This window comes from Trichechus manatus, unplaced genomic scaffold, assembly GCF_000243295.1.
Source record: "Trichechus manatus latirostris isolate Lorelei unplaced genomic scaffold, TriManLat1.0 scaffold00052, whole genome shotgun sequence".
In the NCBI taxonomy this organism is placed as follows: Eukaryota; Metazoa; Chordata; class Mammalia; order Sirenia; family Trichechidae; genus Trichechus; species Trichechus manatus.
Genome location: NW_004443988.1, coordinates 9,893,497 through 9,915,199, shown reverse-complemented (window position 1 = coordinate 9,915,199; position 21,703 = coordinate 9,893,497). Strand labels below are relative to the sequence as shown.

General features: G+C 37.0%; 1 protein-coding gene across 2 annotated transcripts in view; it reads right to left on the bottom strand.

The window, feature by feature from the left end:
- CLIP4 (CAP-Gly domain containing linker protein family member 4) overlaps window positions 1-21,703 on the bottom strand; it is a 135,709-nt gene that overhangs the window by 80,188 nt on the left and 33,818 nt on the right. For both annotated transcript variants that reach the window (XM_004377647.2, XM_023732454.1), the window contains one exon: window positions 3,151-3,291. In XM_004377647.2, the coding sequence (XP_004377704.1) occupies window positions 3,151-3,291 (141 nt within the window). The remainder of the gene's footprint in view (window positions 1-3,150; window positions 3,292-21,703) is intronic.

Here is a 21,703-nt window from a genome sequence, read left to right as displayed (position 1 = left end):
ACCTTGCTCATGGATAGGTAGACTCAACATTGTGAAAATGTCAATTCTTCCCAAAGCGATCTACAGATACAATACAATCCCGATCAAAATTCCAACAGCATTTTTTAATGAGATGGAGAAACAAATCACCAACTTCATATGGAAAGGGAAGAGGCCCTGGATAAATAAAGCATTACTCAAGAAGAAGAACAAAGTGGGATTTTAGAACCTGATTTTAGAACCTATTATACCACCACAGTAGTCAAAACAGCCTGGTAATGGTACAACAGATACACAGACCAATGGAACAGAATTAAGAATCCAGACATAAATTCATCCACCTATGAGCAGCTGATATTTCACAAAGGCCCGAAGTACAGTAATTGGGGAAAAGACAGTCTCTTTAACAAACGGTGCTGGCTTAACTGGATATCCATCTGCAAAAAACTGGAACGAGACCCATACCTCACACCATGCACAAAAACTAACTCAAAATGGATCGAAGACTTAAATATAAAATTGAAAACGATAAAGATCACAGAAAAAAAATAGGGACAATGCTAGGAGCCCTAATACATGGCATAAACACAATAAGAACCATAAGTAACAATGTACAAGCACCAGAAGAGAGCTCCTAAAATCAAACTCTTATGCTCATCATAAGACTTCACCAAAAGAGTCAAAAGACAACCTACAGACTGGGAAAAAATTTTTTGGCTATGACAAATCTGATTAGCATCTAATCTCTAAAATCTACAAGATACTGCAAACCCTTAACAACAAAAAGACAAATAACCCAATTAAAAAATGGGCAAAGGATATGAACAGGCACTTTGCCAAAGAAGATATTCAGGTGGCTAACAAACACATGAAGATATGCTCACAATCATTAGCCGTTAGAGAAATGCAGATGAAAACTATAATGAGATATCATCTTGCCCCAACAAGGCTAGTATTAATCTAAAAAACACAAAATAATAAATGCTGGAGAGGTTGTGGAGAGACTGGAACACTTATACACCGTTGGTTGGAATGTAAAATGGTACAACCACTTTGGAAATCGATTTGGCACTTCTTAAAAAGCTAGAAATAGAAGTACCATACGATCCAGCAATCCCACTCCTTGGAATATATTCTAGAGAAATAAGAGCCATCACACAAATTGATATATGCACACCCATGTTCACTGCAGCACTGTTCACAATAGCAAAAACCTGGAAACAACCTAGGTGCCCATCAACGGACGAATGGATAAACAAATTATGGTACATCCACGCAATGGAATACTATGCAACGATAAAGAACAACGATGAAGCCGTGAAACATCTTATCACATGGAGGAATCTAGAGGTCATTAAGCTGAGTGAATTTAGTCAGTCACAGAAGGAGAAATAGTGTATAAGACCACTTAGGTTTAAACAAAGAAGAAAACATTCTTTTATGATTACAGGGGTCGGGAGGGAGAGTGAGGGTTATTTACTCACTAGATAGTAGATAACAATTATCTTAGGTGGAGGGAAGGACAGTGCACACTACAGGGGAAGTCAGCACAACTGGACTAAACTAAAAGCTAAGAAGTTTCCTGAATACAAACAAACATTTTGAGGAACAGAGTAGCAGGGGTAGGGGTCTGGGGACCATGGTTTCAGGGGACATCTAGGTCAATTGGCATAACAAAGCTTATTAAGAAAATGTTCTGCATCCTACTTTGGTGAGTGGCATCTGGGGTCTTAAAAGCTTGCAAGCGGCCATCTAAGATGCATCAATTGGTCCCAACCCACTTGGAGTAAAGGAGAATGAAGAACACCAAAGACACAAGGAAAATATTAGCCCAAGAGACAGAAAGGGCCACATAAACCAGAGACTTCATCAGCCTGAGACCAGAAGAACTAGATGGTGCCCGGCTACCACCACCAATGACTGCCCTGACAGGGAACACAACAGAGAGCCCTGGATGGAGCAGGAGAAAGGTGGGGTGCAGAACTCAAATTCTAGTGAGAAGACCAGACTTAATGGTCTGACTGAGACTGGAGGAACCCCAGAAAGCATGGCCGCTGGATTCTCTCTCAGCCCAGAACTAAAAGAATTTCTGAGGCCAACTCTTCAGACAGGGATTGGACTGGACTGTGGGACATAAAGTGATACTCGTGAGAAGTGTGCCTCTTAGCTCAAGTAGATACAAGAGACTAAACGGGCAGCTTCTGTCTGGAGGTGAGATGGGAAGGCAGAGAGGGTTAGGAGCTGGTTGAATGGACATGGGGAATCAGGGGTGGAAAGGAGGAGTGTGCTGTCACAGTATGGGGAGAGCAATTAGAGTCACATAACAATGTATGTATAAATTTTTGTATGAGAGACTAACTTGAAATGTAAACTTCATTTAAACTACAACAATAAAAAAAGGAAAAAAAAGATTTACATAAATATAGCAATCAGAGGACATAACTCAAGATAACAATTAACAATTGAGTAGTACGGATAAGTGCATACAAACTTAAGAGAACGAAACTGAAGTGAGCTGGGGTCACCAGGAAAGTTTTCTTTGAGAAACAGGATCTGAGTAAGGAGGTAAAGAATATCTAGGTCTTCAAATGGCAGAAGTCAAATTAAGTCAAATTATTGCACTTAGAGAAACAGCATGAGACAAACAGAAACAGCATGAGACACAGAATGAAGGGAGGCATGAGAACAATGTACGCAAAGGGCAGCAAAGAGATGTAACAAATACAGTTCAACTACAGAAGCAGTTTAAGAGGCTCCATCAAACAGAAAGAGGGGCTGGATTACAGAGGACTCTGAATGCTAGTTTCAAGAGTAGGAATGTTTTTCTGATAAGACGTCACTAAAGATCCTTTAGTAGGTGAGAGACACAAAGCTAGTTGTGCTTCATAAACATTTACTGGAGATATAAAATCCAGCTCTGAAGTTAGATTATGGGGTGATAAAGGTATGGAGACAGTAGGAAAGGAAAAGAAGAGACAAATCTGAAATACTCTTGTTAGGAATTGAAATCATAAACCATGACTGAGGTTTAAAAACCATAAGATGCAGGTTTCATTAAATTCAGGTTTCATAGTTAGCTAACAAAATGAGAGTAAAGTAATCTAAACACAGAAGTTTCACAAATAAAATCAAAATACTGAAGAAGATAGTTAACTTTCTGGCGTGACCTACCAGTATTTACTTTTGACGTTACATGGGCTACATCAATTTTCTGGGACCTGATGAGAGGTACAGCTTTTGTAGAAGAAGTGTGTATCATATTCTTCCTTCGGTCTTTTGCTTTACTTATCTTTGAAAGAGGTGCAAAAATACCTAAGGAAAAATGTAGAATTTTAGTTAAGGTTAAGCAACTAAAAGCATTTCAAATAAAAAGGCAAGTACAACTATTTAGTAATATAAATCTTAAAGTTCTTTTTTACTGACTACATGTCCTGTGTAGCCCTGGTGGTGCAGTGGTTAGGAGCTTGACTGCTAACCAAAAAGTTGGCAGTTTGAATCCACCAGCTGCTCCTTGGAAACCCTATGAGGCAGTTCTACTCTGTCCTATAGGGTCACTATGAGTTGGAATCAACTCGACAGCAACAGGTCTGTTTTGTTTTTTGTTGTTGTTGTTGTTGTTTTAATGTGTCCTACAGTGAGTGATAAAGAAAAAAGACACAGTACTTACACTCAAAGTGCTTACAATCTAGTTGTCAACATACACACACAATTATTTAAGAACCATGTTAAGAGATACATAATCAGGTGTTAAGTGGAATTCAGGAAAAAGAGAAATGAGTAAGGGTAGCAGTTTTCTATTATTATTTTTGACTTAGCTATTGTCAAATAATAGTGCATTGTACCGTATAAAAATATCTCCTTTAGGACTTACATTTTTCCCACATTACAGCTTTTTATGTTCATGTCTTATCTCTCTTCTAGACTGTATACCTCTTGAAGACAAAAGTCAAATTGTATTTATGTTTGCATTCCCTGACTACACCTAGTTACGGTTCTTTACACATAGAGGGAAGTAATTGACCTTTCTGAGCATAAAATATAATCTTCCCAAAAAGCCTCAGCCCATAACAATCAAAAAGAGCGTGATGTGTGTTAGCGATGAAAGGGATGTGGAGGGTAGAAGAGGGGATGCCTACAGGTAGGTGGTTAGGACTATAAAATTCTACTAAAAAAAGGGTCTATCAAGGCAATACACCAGCCAGCATACGTAAGTTTGCACAGACATTAGAGACAGTGAATATGAACTATCAACACCAAGATGATCTGCCTTAAACATTTAAAAAGGGAAAATAAATTAATCATAATATGTATATTAAATCCTAACAAAGACACATTATGACAAAAGTGTAATAATACATTAAAAAAATTTGTTTTAAAGCAGAATATAAATGCTCAAGACTCTACAAAAAACTGCTTTGTTAATAGCTACAAAGTGCCAACTACACTACTTTTCTGCTAGTCTTGAAATTCTTTCCTTTCTTGGACTCTATACTACCTCTTTTTTTGACTTATCCACAATGTTCTCTCTTCTTCTTCTCTCCTATCTACGAGATTTCCCTTGGCTTCCTATTCTTTTCTCTAAATTCTTTTCCTTGCCAAACATGCACACATCACTATAGAGCTTGAAGAAGACTATATCCACTGACACCAAGGGTTTGAAGAAAGAAATCACCTTGTACTCTGGGAACATAAATGGGTACAATCTTTCTAGAAGATGAAAATCCTGACCAAGTCTACTTTATATAAACTACATGGAAATACTTAGGGGTATACACAAAAGTTACAAAGTTACAATTGTACATTATAAGGAAAAAAATAGAACTCAAGAGCCCAAAAAAAACTGGCTGTATTATTCAATTATACTTCTGGAAATGCATCATAATAATTCAAATAGAAAAGACTGCATACCTGATTATGTCATCATTGCAATATTACTCAAAAGAGAAAACATAATTGTTCAGCAATAGGATGAATGAGTTAACTGCATCTATAAACTATTACATCATCATTAAAACAATAAAGATTATGTAGTAATATAGAAAAATGTGAAATGTAAATAAAGAAAATGAAAATTAAGTTATATTTGATTATATTATGAATACATTTGTGGAAAAATTGTATGTGTGGATATAGAAAGGACTGGAAAAATGTTGAAAATTAAAACATTTATGAGAATAGTAGGACTATGAAGTTTTTTTTCTAATTTATTTAATTTGTATCATTAATGCCATAATGATGTTATTCAATAATTTTTTTTTTAATCTGAGGGAAAATATGTGGTTTCTCTTTGAAAGTCTTACCAGAAAATTTCCATATGATAAAGTATATTTGTTTTTTAAAACAGATTTAAACATTTAATTTTATGATTTGAAAAAATTTCTGTAACATGTGAAACCTCACTCCCATAGTTCTCACTCTTCTCATTGTTTTAATTAATCATATAATTTGGGAAAACAAAAACTGAAATTTAAATCAATGATTGGATACAACCAAAGCCTGAAATGTGCATAGTATACAGGTTAGCATGCTGTTCAATTTCTCATGCTAATCAAAGTACTGATGGGATTCTTCTCAGATCATAACATATAATTGTAAGATTTAACTAAAAATAAACAAACAATGGAGAATAGTTTTAAAATAGAAAAGTAATAAATTCCCAGATAAACATGTGTTTTTAACTCCAATTCTTCCCAGAACCCAATAAAATATCAGTAAAGAATAAAAATGGTATAAACTCTAAAGGAAAATGAAAATGAAAAAAAAGGAGAAAAAATAATAAAGGCTTCCAGAGAAAGGGGAAAAAGTCAAAAACAGAAGACGGAGACAATACCAAATACCAGAAACAAGACGACAGAGTAAGGAACCCCACACTCCCATACTCCTACAGGAAAAAGAAGAAAGGCAGAAAGTGACAGCACCAGCCCTGTTAGAACTCTGGTGAAGGAGCCAGGTGAAGGCTTGCCAGACAGCATAATGCTCTGAGGCCTTCTTTGATACTGGCTTGGGCACCACCCCCACGCCCGCCCAGCAGCTGGCTTGAAACAGCAGCCACGTTTCCAGCTTGGGATCTTGATTCCTGGTCTGGAGTGAGCAGAGCACATTTATTAACAGAGTATGGTGTCTGCCTGTTTAAATCAGGTAAGTGGCTTCCTAAAGGACAAACAAAAAGCACTTGTCTCTGTTTCATCCATCTTGGAGAATTCTCAGGGCAGAGGAGCACCAGGCACAGCCAGAGGTGCTGTAAGGTAAATGGAGGGGTCTGTGTGGCCACTTGGGACAAAAAAAAGTGATTGAGAAGCCAGGGTCAAGACTCCAGTAAGAGAATTTCCTTGGGGAACTGGTGAAATTAAAGTACAGGCATACCTCATTTTATCGCACTTCGCTTCACTGCACTTCGTAGATACTGTGTTTTTTACCAACTGAAGGTTTGTGGCAAACCTGCGTCAAGCAAGTCTATTGGCGCCATTTTTCCAACAGCATTTGCTCACTTTGTGTCTCATTTTGGTAATTCTTATAATATTTCAAACCTTTTCATTATTATTACATCTGATATGGTGATTTGTTATCAGTGATCTTTTGATGTTAATATTGTAACTGTTTGGGGGCACTACAAACCACATCCACATAAGACAGTGAACTTAATTGATAAATATTGTGTGTGTCTGACTGCTCCACCTACCAGACCTTCCCCTGTCTCTCTCCCTCTCCTCTTGCCTCCCTATTCCCTGAGACATGACAATACTGAAATTAGGCCAATTAATAACCTGCAATGGCCTTTAAATGTTCAAGTGAAAGGAAGAGTCCCACATCTCTCACTTTAAATCAAAAGCTAGAAATGATTAAGCTTAGTGAGGAACGCATGTCAAAAGCCAAGACAGGCCAAAAGCTAGACCTCTCACATCAAACATTTAACCAAGTTGTGAATGCAAAGGAAAAGTTCTTGAAGGAAACTGAAAGTACTACTCCAGTGAACATACGAATGGTAAGAAAGCGAAACAGCTTTGCTGCTGATATGGAGAAAGTTTTAGTGGTCTGGATAGAAGATCAAACCAGCCACAACATTCCCTTAAGCCAAAGCCTAATCCAGAGCAAGGCTCTAACTCTCTTCAGTTCCTTGAAGGCTGAGAGAGGTGAGGAAGCTGCAGAAGAAAAGTTTGAAGCTAGCAGAGGTTGATTCATGAGCTTTAAGGAAAGAAGCCATCTCCATAACATAAAAGTGCCAGGTGAAGCACCAAGTGCTGATATAGAAGCTGCAGCAAGTTATCCAGAAGATCTAGCTAAGATAAGTGATGAAGGAGGCTAAACTAAACAACAGATTTTCAATGTTAACAAAACACCCTTATACTGAAAAAGATGCCATCTAGGACTTTCATGGCTAGAGGGGAGAAATCAATGCCTGGCTTCAAAGCTTCAAAGGACAGGCTGATTCTCTTGTTAGGGGCTAATGCAGCTGATGATTTTAGGTTGAAGTTAATGCTCATTTGCCATTCTGAAAATGCTGGGGCCCTTAAGAATTATGCTAAATCTCAACTTGACTAAACCAAAAGCTAAGAAGTTTCCTAAACACAACCAAACACTTCGAGGGACAGAGTAGCAGGGACGGGGGTCTGAGATCGTGGTTTCAGGGGACAGCTAGGTTAACTGGTATAACAAAGTTTATTAAGAAAATGTTCTGCAACCCACTTTGGTGAGTGGCATCTGAGGTCTTAAAAGCTAGCAAGTGGCCTTCTAAGATGCATCAATTGGTCCCAACCCACCTAGAGTGAAGGAGAATGAAGAACTCCAAAGACACAGGGAAAATATTAGCCCAAGAGACAGAAAGGGCCACATAAACCAGAGACTCCATCAGCCTGAGACCAGAAGAACTAGATGGTGCCCAGCTGCCACCAATGACCGCCCTAACAAGGAACGCAACAGAGTCCCTGACAGCGGGAGAAAACTAAGGTGCAGAACTCAAATTCTAGTAAAAAGACCAGACTTAATGGTCTGACTGAGACTGGAGGGACCCTGGAAGACATGGCCCCTAGACTCTCTGTTAGCTCAGAACTGAAACATTCCCAAAGCCAACTCCTTAGACAAAGATCAGACTGGTAGCATAAAATGATATTCGTGAAGAGAGTGCTTCTTAGCTTAAGTAGATACATGAGACTAAATGGGCAGCTTCTGTCTGGAGCTGAGATGAGAAGGCAAAAAGGGACAGAAGTTGGTTGAATGGACACAAGAAATCCAGGGTGGAAAGGAGAGTGTGCTGTCACATTTTAAGGAGAGCAGCTAGCATCACATAGCAATGTGTGTATAAATTTTTGTATGATAAACTGACTTGAACTGTAAACTTTCACTTAAAGCACAATTACAAAAAAAAAGAAAATTATGCTAAATCTATCCTGCCTGTGCTCTACAAATGGAACAACAAAGCCTGGATAACAGCACATCTATCTACAACATGGTTTACTGAATATTTTAAGCCCACTGCTGAGACCTACTGCTCAGAGAAAAAGATTCCTCTCAAAATATAAGACTGCTCATTAACAATGCACCTGGTCACCTAAGAGCTCTGATGGAGATGTACAAGGAGACTAATGTTGTTTTCATGCTGCTAATACAACATCCATTCTACAGCCTATGGATCAAGGAGTAATTTCAACTTTCAAGTCTTATTATTTAAGAAATACATTTTGTAAGGCTATAGCTGCCATAGAGAGTGATTCCTCTGATGGATCTTGGCAAAGTAAACTGAAAACCTTCTGGAAAGGATTCACCATTCTAAATGCCACTAAGAACATTCATGATTCATGGGAGGAGGTCAAAATATCAACATTAACAGGAGTTTGGAAGACCAATATAAAGGAATCCCAGAAGGAAAGGAGAATGAGAAAGGGGCAGAAAGAATATTTGAATAAATAATGCCCCAAAACTTCCCAAATTTGACTAAAGACATAAATTTTCACATATGAGAAACTAAATGAACTCCAAGTAAGATAAATCCAAGGAGATCCACACCAAGACATATAATCAAACTATCAAAAACCAAAGAAAGAGAGAAAATCTTGAAAGCAGCAAGGCAGAAGCAAACTGTCAGAAACCAGGGAGCCATAATAAGATGAGGTGTCAATTTCTCCTCAGAAATCATGGAGACTAGAAGGCAATGGGATAATATATTCAAAGTGTTGAAGGAAAAAAACTGTCATCCAAGAATTCTATACCTGGCAAAACTGTCCTTCAAAAATGAGGGTAATTTAACATTGTGCTGGAAGTTCCCATAAGAGCAATAAGGCAAGAAAAAGAAATAAAAGGCATCCAAATTGATAATGAAGAAGTTAAACTGTCCCTATTTGTGGATGATATGATATTATACCTAGAAAACTCTAAAGACTCCACGAGAAAACTACTGGAACTAACAGAAAGACTCAGCGGAGTAGCAGGATACAAGATAAACATACAAAAATCAGTTGGATTCCTATACACCAATAAAGAGAACAATGAAAAGGAAATCAGGAAAACAATACTATTTATAATACCCCTTAAAAAAATTAAATACTTAGGAATAAATTTAACCAGGGATGTGAAGACCTATACAAAGAAAACTACAAAACACTACTGCAAGAAACCCAAAGGGATCTACATAAATGGAAAAACATACCATGCTTACGGATAGGTAGACTCAACATTGTGAAAATGACAATTCTATCCAAACCAATTTACAAATACAATGCAATCCTGATCCACATACCAACAATATTCTTTAAAGAGATGGAAAAACTAATCATTAGCTTTATATGGAAAGGGAAGAAGCCCCAAATAAGTAAAGCACTACTGAAAAAGAAGAATAAAGTAGGAAGACTCACACTACCTGACCTCAGAACCTACTGTACAGCTCCAGTACTCAAAACAGCCTGGTACTGGTAGAATGACAGATACACTGACCAATGGAACAGAATTGAGAACCCAGATGTAAATCCATCCACCTACAGTGACCTGATCTTCGACAAAGTCCATCAAATGGGGAACAGAAAGTCTTTTTAACAAACGGTGCTGGCAAAACTGGATGTCCATCTGTAAAAAAATGAAACAGGACCCATACCTCACACCATACACAAAAACTAACTCACAATGGATCAAGGACCTAAATATAAAGCCCAAAACTATAAAGTTCACAGAAGAAAAAACAGGATCAATGCTAGAGGCCCTAATACACTGCATTAACAGGATACAAACCATAACCAACAACACACAAACTCCAGAAGATAAGCTAGACTACTGGGATCTTCTAAAAATTAAACACTTATGCTCATCAAAAGACTTCACCAAAAACCTAAAAAGAGAACCTACAGACCGGGAAAAAATTTTGGGACATTACGAGTCAGACAAAGGTCTAATCTCTAAAATCTATAAGAAAATCCAACAACTCTACAACAAAAGGACAAATAATCCAATTAAAAAATGAGCAAAGGAAATGAACAGACACTTCACCAAAGAAGACATTCAAGCGGCCAAAAGACACATGAGGAAATGCTTGCGATCACTAGCCATTAGAGAAACGCAAATCAGAACCACAATGAGATACCATCTCACCCCAGTATTACTGGCACAAATCAAAAAAACTGGAAATAACAAATGTTGGAGAGGCTGCAGGGAGATCAGAACTCTTATACACTGCTGGTGGGAATGCAAAATGACAACTATTTTGGAAAACGATATGGTGCTTCCTTAGAAAGCTAGAAATAGAAATACCATATGATCCAGCAATCCCACTCCTAGGACGATATCCTAGAGAAATAAGAGCCGTCACATGAATAGACATACCACACCCGTGTTCACTGCAGCACTGTTCACAATAGCAGAAAGATGGAAACAACCTAGATGCCCATCAACAGATGAATGGATAAACAAACTATGGTACACTCACACAATGGAGTATTACACAATAAAAAAGAACAATGCTGAATCTGTGAAGCATCTCATAACGTGGATGAAATTGGAGGACATTATGCTGAATGAAATAAGTCAATCACAAAAGAACAAATATTGTATGAGACCACTACTGTAAAAATTCATGAAAAGGTTTACACACAAAAAGAAACAATCTTTGATGATTACGAGGGATGGGAGGGGTGGTGGGGGAATACTAAATAGACAACAGATAAGTGCTAACTTTGGTGAAAGGTAAGACAATGCACAATACTGGGGAAGACAGCACAACCTGTACAAGGAAAGGTCATGGAAACTCCACAGACACGTCCAAACTCTCTGAGAGACCAAACTGCTGGGCGGAGGGGCTGTGGGGACCGTGGTCTTAAGGAACATGTAGCTCAACTGGCATAACATAGTTTATAAAGAAAATGTTCTTACATTCTAACTTGGTGAGCAGTGTCTGGGGTCTCAAAAGCCTGTGGGCAGCCATCTAAGACACTCCACTGGTCTCACCCCTTCAGGAGCAAGGGAGAATGAAGAAAACAAGATACAAGGGAAAGATTAGTCCAAAGGACTAATGGACCACAACTACCACGGCCTCCACCAGACTGAGTTCAATACAACTTGACGGTGGCTGGCTACCACCACTGACTGCTTTGACAGGGATCACAACAGAGGGTCCCGAACAGAGCTGGAGAAAAATGTAGAAAAAATTCTAACTCACAGAAAAAGTCGAGACTTACTGGCCTGAAAGAGCCTGGAGAAACCCTGAGAGTATGGCCCCCAGACACCCTTTTAGCTCAGTAATGAAGTTACTCCTGAGGTTCACCGTTCAGCCAAAGATTAGACAGCCCCATAAAATAAAACTAGACTACTGGGGAGTGACAGCCCAGGGACAAGGACTAGAAGGCAGGAGAGGATAGAAAAGCTAGTAACAGGGAACCCAAGGTCGACAAGGGAGAGTGTTCACATGTCATGGGGTTGTTAACCAATGTCATAAAATGATATGTGTACTAACTCTTTAATGAGAAACTACTTGTTCTATAAACCTTCATCTAAAGTACAAGAAAAAAAAAATAAAACCTTAAAAAAAAAAAAAAGAGGGTGAAATTAAGACATTCCCAGACAAACAAAAGCTGAGTGAGTTCATTACTACCAGATCAGCCCTAAATGAAATGCTAAAGGGACTCTGAAGTTTGAAAGGTGAGGCTACTAGATAGTAACTTGAAGTTGTATGAAGAAATAAAGACTTTCATTTAAGGTAATTTGAAGGGGGAATATAAAGGCCAGTTTTTCTGTATTTTTGGTTTGAAACCATGTATGTTATGTTCTCTGTGATATAAAGGAGCCATGATAGTGCTCCGTTACATCATAGAGAACATAACATATATAGTTATAACCAACAGGTCGGCAGTTCAAATCACCAGCTGCTCCTTGGAAACCCTATGGGGCAGTTCTACTCTATGAGTCAGAATCAACTCGACAGCAATGCATTTTGGTTATATGATATAAAAAACAAAAGTATAAATAATTATAGGACTCAGTATATAATGTATGAAATATAATTTGTGACATCATCAACATAAAGGGTCAGGAAGTAGTATAGGAACAGAGTTTTTGTATATTAATGAAATTAAGTTGGTATCAATGCAAATCAATACTGATACAAATTTAGGATACTAAACGTAATCCCCATGGAAACCACAATGAAATTTTCTTTAGAAATATTAAAAAATTGAAATGAGAAGGGAATCAAATTATTCAACACAAAAATCAACTCACACACAAAAAAGTGCAATAATTAAGGAAATAAGGAACAAAAAGTGTTTATAAGACACACAGAAACAAACAAACGCAAAATGTCAGGTATAAGTCTCTTCACTGGTAATTATTTTAAATGTGAATGAACTGAATTCTCCAGTCAAAAGACACAGACTGGAGGAATGGATAAGAAAACATGACCCAAATATATGTTTTCTATAAAAAACCCATTTTAAACCAAAAGACAAAATAGGTTGAAAGTGAAAGGATGGAAAAAAATACTACACATAAATAGAAACCAAGAGAGCTAAAATCGCTGTATTCATATCAGACAAAATAGATTTTAAGTCAAAATCTGTTATAAGAGACAAAAGACATTATATAATGATTAATGAATCGATTAACCAAGAAGAGATAACAGAAAAATACATGCACCTAATAGCAGAGCCTCAAAATATGTGAAGTAAACACTGAGAGAACTGAAGGGAGAAATAAACGGCTATACAATAACAATTGGAGACTTCAACACATCACTTTCAACAATGCCTCGAATATTCAGACTGAAGACCAACAAGGACATAGGACCTAAATGACATTATCAACCAACGAGCTCTAACAGACATTTATAGAACACTTCACCCAACAACAGCAGGATATACATTTTTCTCCAGTGCACGTGGATTATTCTCTAGGATAGACCATATGTTAGGTCACAAAACAAGCCTCAATAAACTTAAAAAGACTGAAATCATACAAAGTATCTCTGTCGATAGTAGACAGTATCTATCAACAGTAGAAGGAAAACTGAAATTTCATAAAACTGTGGATATTAAACAACACACTATTAAACAACCAACTGGTCAAGGAAGAAACCACAAGGGAAATTAGGAAATAAGAGACAAGTGAGAATGAATGCACAACATGCTACAATCTATGGGATGCAGTGAAGGCAGTACTCAGAGGGAAATACATAGCTGTAAACGCCTACACTAAAAAAAAAAAAAAAAAAGTAGAAAGATGCTTCATTCCTGGGTTCCACACCAAAAAAAAAGAGGAAAGAGTTCAAATCAATAATTTAACTTCACAACTTGACCAACTAGAAAAGGAGGAAGAAACAAAGTTCAAAGCAACCACAACGATGGAAGTGTAAAGATTAGAACAGAGATAAACCAAATAAAGAACAGAAAAATAATAGAGGAAATCAACAAAACCAAAAGTTTTTTTAAAAAGATCAACAAAATTGGCAAATCCCTAGCTATACTGACAAAGAAAAAACGAGAAAAGACACAAGTAATTAAAATCAGAAATGAAAGTGGTCACCTTACTACTGATCTTATAGAAATTAAAAGGATTATAAGAGAATACTATGAACAATTGTATATCAACAAACTAGATAACTTAAGTGAAATGGATAAATTCCTAGAAACACACAAACTACCTAAATTAACTCAAGAAAACATAGAAAATCTCAACAGACTTTAACAAAGGAAGAGATGGAAAGAGAAATCAAAAACATCCCAACAAAGAAAAGTCTGGGACCAGATGGCTTCATTGGTGAATTCCACCCAATATTTAAAGAAGAATTAGCACCAATCTTCTCAAACTCTTCCAAAATAGAGAGGAAGGTAACACTTCCTAATTCATTCTATGAGGTTGGCAAAAACCCACCAAACTCGTTGCCATCGAGTTGATTCCAACTCATACCCAAACTATAGGACAGAGTAGAACTGCCCCATAGGGTTTCCAAAGAGCAGCTGGTGGATTCGAACTGCCAACCTTCTGGTTAGCAGCTGAACTCTTAACCACTGCACCATCAGGGCTCCATGAGGTTGGTATCACCCTAAAAAAAAAATGAGTCAGAAAGCTACTGAAGGATGTGCTCCACCAAGACAAGTGAGTAAACCAAGAAAGAAATTGACTTAGAATAGCAAAAACACTAAATCTTTCTCCTTATAGTAGGAAGTCAATACAAAAAAAAAAAAAAAAACCTGTTGCCATTGAGTCAGTTTCGACTCATAGCAACCCTGTAGGGCAGAGTAGAACTGCACTCATAGGTTTCCAAGGCTGTAAATCTTTACGGGAGCAGACTGCCACATCTTTCTCCAGTGGAACAGCTGGTGGGTTTGAACCACCAACCTTTCAGTTAGTAGCCAAGCATTTAACCACTGTGCCACCAGGGCTCCTTAGGAAGTCAACAGATGTCTAAAATTGGAAAAATTAAGAAAGAGTCATATAAATATTTTATTTACAAATATGGATATTAATATTAGAAGATATAGCTAAAGGAGTTGAAAAAGTTCTTGCCTCTGAAAAGCAGAACTCAGGGGCAAGGAAAGGTAAGCCAGGAGAGTTTGGGGTTTTGTTACATGAATACAAAATTTGAAAAATATTTAAAAACAATTATACCACCAAGTATTACAATTTATTATAAAATCTCAACAATTTAAATAATCTAATATTTGCCAGAATTAAAAGATCAATGGATCAAAGCAGACAATCCTAAAACACAGCCTGATCTATAAGAGCTTAATTTATATTAAAGAAAGAACCATAGCCAAAAGAAAAATGATAGATTTAGAAAGAGAGAAAGAAAACTGCTGCTGAGAAGAGACAAACTGTTTGGCTTCTGTATAGCCAAGGGTTTCCCCATCTCTCCCTCACACCCCTACCCCCCCCCCACCTTAAGTAGCTTAGCAGTGGTGTGGCTCAGAGTACTGAGCTGGCTTGCAGGAAGGCTACTCCTATTTTTACATAATCCAACACATGATCCCTGACCCAACTTGCCTTTAACTATGTAAAGGTGGACAGGGGCAGTGTCCTTCTGGATCAATACCCCTGGGCATCCAGTTTTGTCCTAATCAAGTCTGCCTGTCTTTGGGATGATGAGAGCTTGGTGGACCACATGCATCTGTCAACAATCTTTCTCTAAGTATTTCCAATAAATCTGATTTACATCTGCCCTGTATGCTGCAAACAGCTTTTGATCCCGCCTGTAGCCTGCTCAGCAGATGCAAAAGTTAGCTCTTAGAGGAAAATTAGAATTAAATTAGATCTTAACCTCATGTCACATATCAAATCAATTCCAAACGGATTAAATAATTAAGAGTAAAAAGATTAAAACAATCAGAAGAAAAAAATATATAACTTATAACTGATCATTAGATTAGGAAGGACTACCTAAGCAGAAAAGCAATATAAGAAATTATAAAGAAAGTCTTTTATGTTCAGCCAGATAAAATTGTATGTCCAAAACATGGTAAATGAAGTTCAAGGCAAATGACAAACTGGGCAAGATACCTGTAATAAATCTAAGGGCTTAATAGCCTAAATATGTATTTCTAAAACCTCTTATAAATTAAAAAAACTAATATACTGATTTTTAATGGGCAAAAAACATTAACATTATTGTCCAGATGACAAAAAAAAACACAACAAAACATTTTACATGTTCTATTTCACCACAACCAGAGAAATATGAATTAGAACAACTCAGAAATTTTCACCCATCAAACTAGAAAAATTCAAAGGAAACAAAGCCATTAAAAATCACATTTTCAAAGACTATTTAAAGATATAGGGTAATGATAATTGGATGTCAAGTAAAAATGCAAAATGTATAACTATATATTCCAATTTCTGTGAAAATATTAAACAGAAAAAAAGTACAGTGATTTTTATTTTCTTCTTTTTTTTCCAATCTTCTACAATGAACGTTGTTTTAAAAACAGAATAAATGTTTTAATAATACACCAAAAATGGGTTGCACCCTAAGTGTGTGTCAATAAGAAACTGGCAGGATAAATTTTTATATATTCATAACCCCACTGCCATCGAGTTGATTCCAACTCATAGCAACCCTACAAGACAGAGTAGAACTGTCCTATAGGGTTTCCAAGAATGTAAATCTTTATGGAAGCAGACTGCCACATCTTCATCCTGTGGAGTGGCTAGTGGTTTCAAACCGCTGACGTTTTGGTTGACAGATGAGTGCGTTAACCACTGCGCCACCAGGGCTTCTTACATATTCATCATAGCTAGCAAATACCTAACATTTGTTCAGTTCTTACAGGGAATCAGGCCCTATTCTAGGTTCTTTACACATTTATCAATACACTCAATCCTCACATGAATTTCATTATCCTCGTTCTACAGAAGACAAATCGAGGCGCAAGAAAGAACTTCCCCAAGGTCACATAGCTGGTAGGTGGAAGAGCTGATTCACATACAAACAGTCAGACTCCAAAACCCATATTCTACATCATCACACCATACTGTCTTCCCATCAAGCTGTAAGATGGAATACTCTACAACCATGGAAAATAATGTTATAGAAGAATATTTAATTGTAGAAAAACAGTCACAATATAGTAAGTGACAAAAGCAGACTGAAATCAATTTGCTGAGATATGTATATGTGTGTGACTACGTGTGCCCGTGTGCGCGTGAGCGAGAGAAAATGAGTACGAGAAAGAACGAGAATATGAGTTTGATTAAACATATTGATTTGTCCAGAAAGAGAAAGAATCACCCCAGCTTAGGACTATAGTCACAAAGTTGGCCTCACTTACTTTTCCAATTTTTCAAGTTCTTCATGGCCTCCAGAGCTCTATAGTTTCTTGATAATGAAGTCTTTCCCTCACCATGATACAACCATGAGCAGGATTTAAAGGAGGCCTACAGAGCTAGGTGTGCTTCTGCTGAGACACCTTCTCCCAATAAATTTATACGTTTATCAACAGATTTATAATTTTAATGCAGATTAAGGGCAGCCCACACATATAAATATTTTACTGATGAGAACATTCCTCCTGGCCATCATAACAACCTCCTCATTAAAAACCACCCAATAGATCAATCCCAAGGAAAGACTATAATTAAAATTGACTACCCACTTCCCACTAAAAAAAAAAAAAAAACAAGGTAATCCCATCATGCCTTATATTCCCATTTACTGGTCACTACAAAATGCCTGAGACTCCCATCAACTGGTTCTCTAAATCCACTAACCTGACCCAATAGCCCAAAGCTCCCCACACCCTCCAAACCCTTCTACTGTGCCAGCTAATACTCGTGGTCTTTCATCAGTAATATCCCGTTTTGTCTAAATGCTTTCTTCACCTTTTTCCTGTCATAAAACCTAGTTCTCTCATGAAGACAGTCCTTCACTGCAACACTCTCATATAATGCTATTACTTATCCCACACTATCACCTAACACTAGCCAAGACAGTAAAATGTCTTTTTGCTATCACTGCCATTTCCAGAACATTGATTTCTCCTCCCTAAAAAAATTAAAACCACTTCTGGGCAACATGGTACTATAGTCAGAAACACCATGCCATCCCTCCACAGCAAAGATCCAAAAAACTAAGTCAAACAGAGTCACATGTCAGTCCTGAAACCCTAAGCATCAAATGAAGAGATAAAGAACTCAGCCAAGCACCGAATGGAATAAGAAACTGACTGAGAACAGAGAGCAAGGAGAGATACATGCAGAGGTCCCCAATAAAACAAAAAAGCAGGACGAGACAAACAAATCTACAATCAATAAAAGAGGAAAATAACTACTGAATGCCCGAAGACAGCAGACAATAACAAAACACATACAAAAACAGAACACGATAGTTCCAGTAGGCATCCAACATAAAACACCAGATGACTTTCCAGTAGAAGAAAAGGCACTAGAACTACCTGATAGGGAATTCGAATCTCTAATATCCAGAATTATCCAAGAATAGAAGAAAAAACACACAAAAATGAGGAAAAAAGAGACCAATACATGGAAAATACAAAAAAATGGAAGAATTCAAGAAAATAATACAGGAACAAAATGCTAAAACAAATTCACAACTAGAAATCATACAAAAACCACAATTAGAAATCCAAACGATAAACAACAAGATTTCAGAAATGGACAGAGTTTCAAATGATGGAAGACAGGGAAAGAAAAATTGAGGACAAACACTTGGATACAACTCTGTTTGAGGAAAAATCAGACAAAAGAACAAAGAAAAATGAAGAAACCCTAAAATTATGTGGGACACAATCAAAAGCAAAAATCTGCAAGTGATCAGAGTTCCAGAACAGGAGGAGAAAACAGAAAACACAGAGAGGATCATCGAAGAACTGCTGACAGAAAACCTCCCCAGTATCATAAAAGATGAAAAGCTGATCATCCAAGAAGCTCAACAAACACCATACAGGATAGATCCCAAAAGAAAATCAATAAGGCATATCATAATCACACTCGCTAATACCAAAGACAAACTAAGAATCCTGAGAGCAACTTGAGAAAAACAAAAAGTCACATACAGAATGAGTAACAAATAAGACTAAGCTCGAATTATTCAGCAGAAACCATGCAGGCAAGAAGGCAATGGGATGACATATATGAAACCTTGAAAGAAAAAAATTGCCAGCCAAGAATAATATATTCCGCAAAACTCTCTTTCAAATATGATGGTGAAATTAGGTCATTTCCAGATAAACAGAAATTAAGGGACTATGTAAAAATCAAACCAAACTTACAAGACTTATTAAAGGGAGTCCTTCAATCTGAGAACAAATAATATCAGATCAAAGGCTGAATCTAGGACACAGGATTGTATTAGCCAGATACCAACCTAGGAAATGAACTCATAAGGACTATCCAAAACCAAAAGAATTACAACAGGCAGCCAGAGAGGTTAATCTGTAAAGGACAACAACATCAGAACAATAAAAGAGGGGATAAACAGTGTAGGTATAGAACGTTCTAATGAAGAGGAAGGCAAGGTAATATCAGGTCATAATATACTGGTTCAAACCTAGGAAGATACGGGTAAATTTCAAGATAACCGCAAAGAAAGTTAACAAACCTACTCATCAAAATAAAGAAGAAAAATATAAAGTCTCAGTAAAAACAAAACCTACAAAAACAAAAGAAGTGGAAAAAAAATCCACAAACAAAAGGAATTCAGCACAGGAGAGCGAGGCAAACAAAGAAAATGTCCACACCACAAAAAAAAAAAACCACCTCAAAATGACAGCAATAAGCTCACACCTAACAGTAATTACACTGAATGTAAAAGGCCTAAATGCACCCATAAATAGATGGAGAGTGACAGAATGGATAAAAAACCAGGATCCATCAATATGCTGTCTACAAGAGACACACCTTAGAAACAAAGACATAAATTTATTAAAAATCAAAGGATGAAAAAAAATATATCAAGCAAACAGCCACCAAAAAAGAGCAGGAGTGGCAATACTAATCTCAGATAAAATAGACTTTAAAACAAAATCCACCATAAAAGACAAAGAAGGACACTATATAATGATTAAGGGGACGATCCATCATGAAGTCATAACCATAATAAACATCTAAGCACCCAATGACAGGGCTCCAAAATACATAAAACAAACTCTAACAGCACTGAAAAGAGAAACTGACACTTCCACAATAATAGTAGGAGACTTCAACACACCACTCTCAGTAAAGCACAGAACATCGAGAAAGAAACTCAGCAAAGATACAGAAGACCCAAAGGGCACAATCAGCCTACCTGACCTCACAGACATATATAGAACACTCCACCCAATAGCTGCAAAGTGCACATGGAATGTTCTCCAGAACAGACATCTTAGGCCACAGAGCAATCCTCAACAAGATCCAAAATGTTGAGATAATACAAAATATCTTCTCTGACCACAACAGCATCAAGGTAGAAATAAACAACAGGAAAAGCAAGGGAAAAAAATCAATTAAATGGAAACTCAATAACACTCCGCTTACACATCACTGTATAACAAAAGAAATCAGAGATGGAATCAAAAAATTTCTAGAGTCAAATGAGAATGTAAACACATCATACCAAAACCTCTGGGACACAGCAAAGGCAGTCCTCAGTGGACAATTTATAGCAATAGATGCACATGTCAAAAAAGAAGGGACAAAATCAAAACATTAACTACAAAACTCCAGCAGATAGAAAGAGAACAGCAAAAAAAGCCCACAGTCACTAGAAGAAAGGAAATAATAAAGATCAAGGCAGAAATAAATGAAATAGAGAATAGAAAAACAATAGAAAGAATCAACAAAACCAAAAGCTGATTCTTTGAAAGGATCAACATAATTGACAAACCCCTGGCCAGACTGATAAAAGAAAAACAGGAGAGGATGCAAATAACCCAAATAAGAAACGAAATGGGCGACATTACAACAGACCCGACTGAAATAAAAAGGATCATAACAGAGTATTATGAAAAACTATACTCCAACAAATTTGGAAACCTAGAGGAAATGGATAAATTTCTAGAAACACACTACTTACCCAAACTACCATGAAGTGATGCTGAAAATCTGAACAGACCCACAACAAGAGAAGAGATCGAAAAGGTAATAAAAAAAACTCCCAATGACAAAAAAGCCCTGGACCAGATGGCTTCACTGGAGAATTCTACCAAACATTCAAAGAGCTTATACCAGTACTACTCAAACTATTTCAGAACATAGAAAAGGAAAGGAATTCATTTTACAAAGCCAGCAAAGACACCAAAAAAAAAAATTACATACCAATATCTCTCATGAATATAGGTGCAAAAATTCTCAACAAAATTCTAGCAAATAGAATTCAGCATCATATAAAAAAAATAATACACCACGACCAAGTAGGATTCATACCAGGTATGCAAGGATCATTTAACATTAGAAAATCAATCAACGTAATCCACCACATAAACAAAAGCAAAGAATCACATGATCATCTCAATTGACACAGAAAAAGTATTTGACAAAGTCCAATACCCATTCCTGATAAAAACTCTCAATAAAATAGGTATAGAAGGGAAATTTCTCAACATAATAAAGGGCATCTGTGCAAAACCAACAGCCAACTTCATTCTTAATGGAGAGAGGCTGAAAACACTCCCATTGAAAACAGGAACAAGACAAGGATGCCCTTTATCTCCACTGCTATTTAACATTGTGCTGGAAGTTCTAGCTAGAGCAATAAGGCAAGAAAAAGAAACAAAGGGCATCCAAATTGGTAATGAAGAAGTTAAACTGTCCCTGT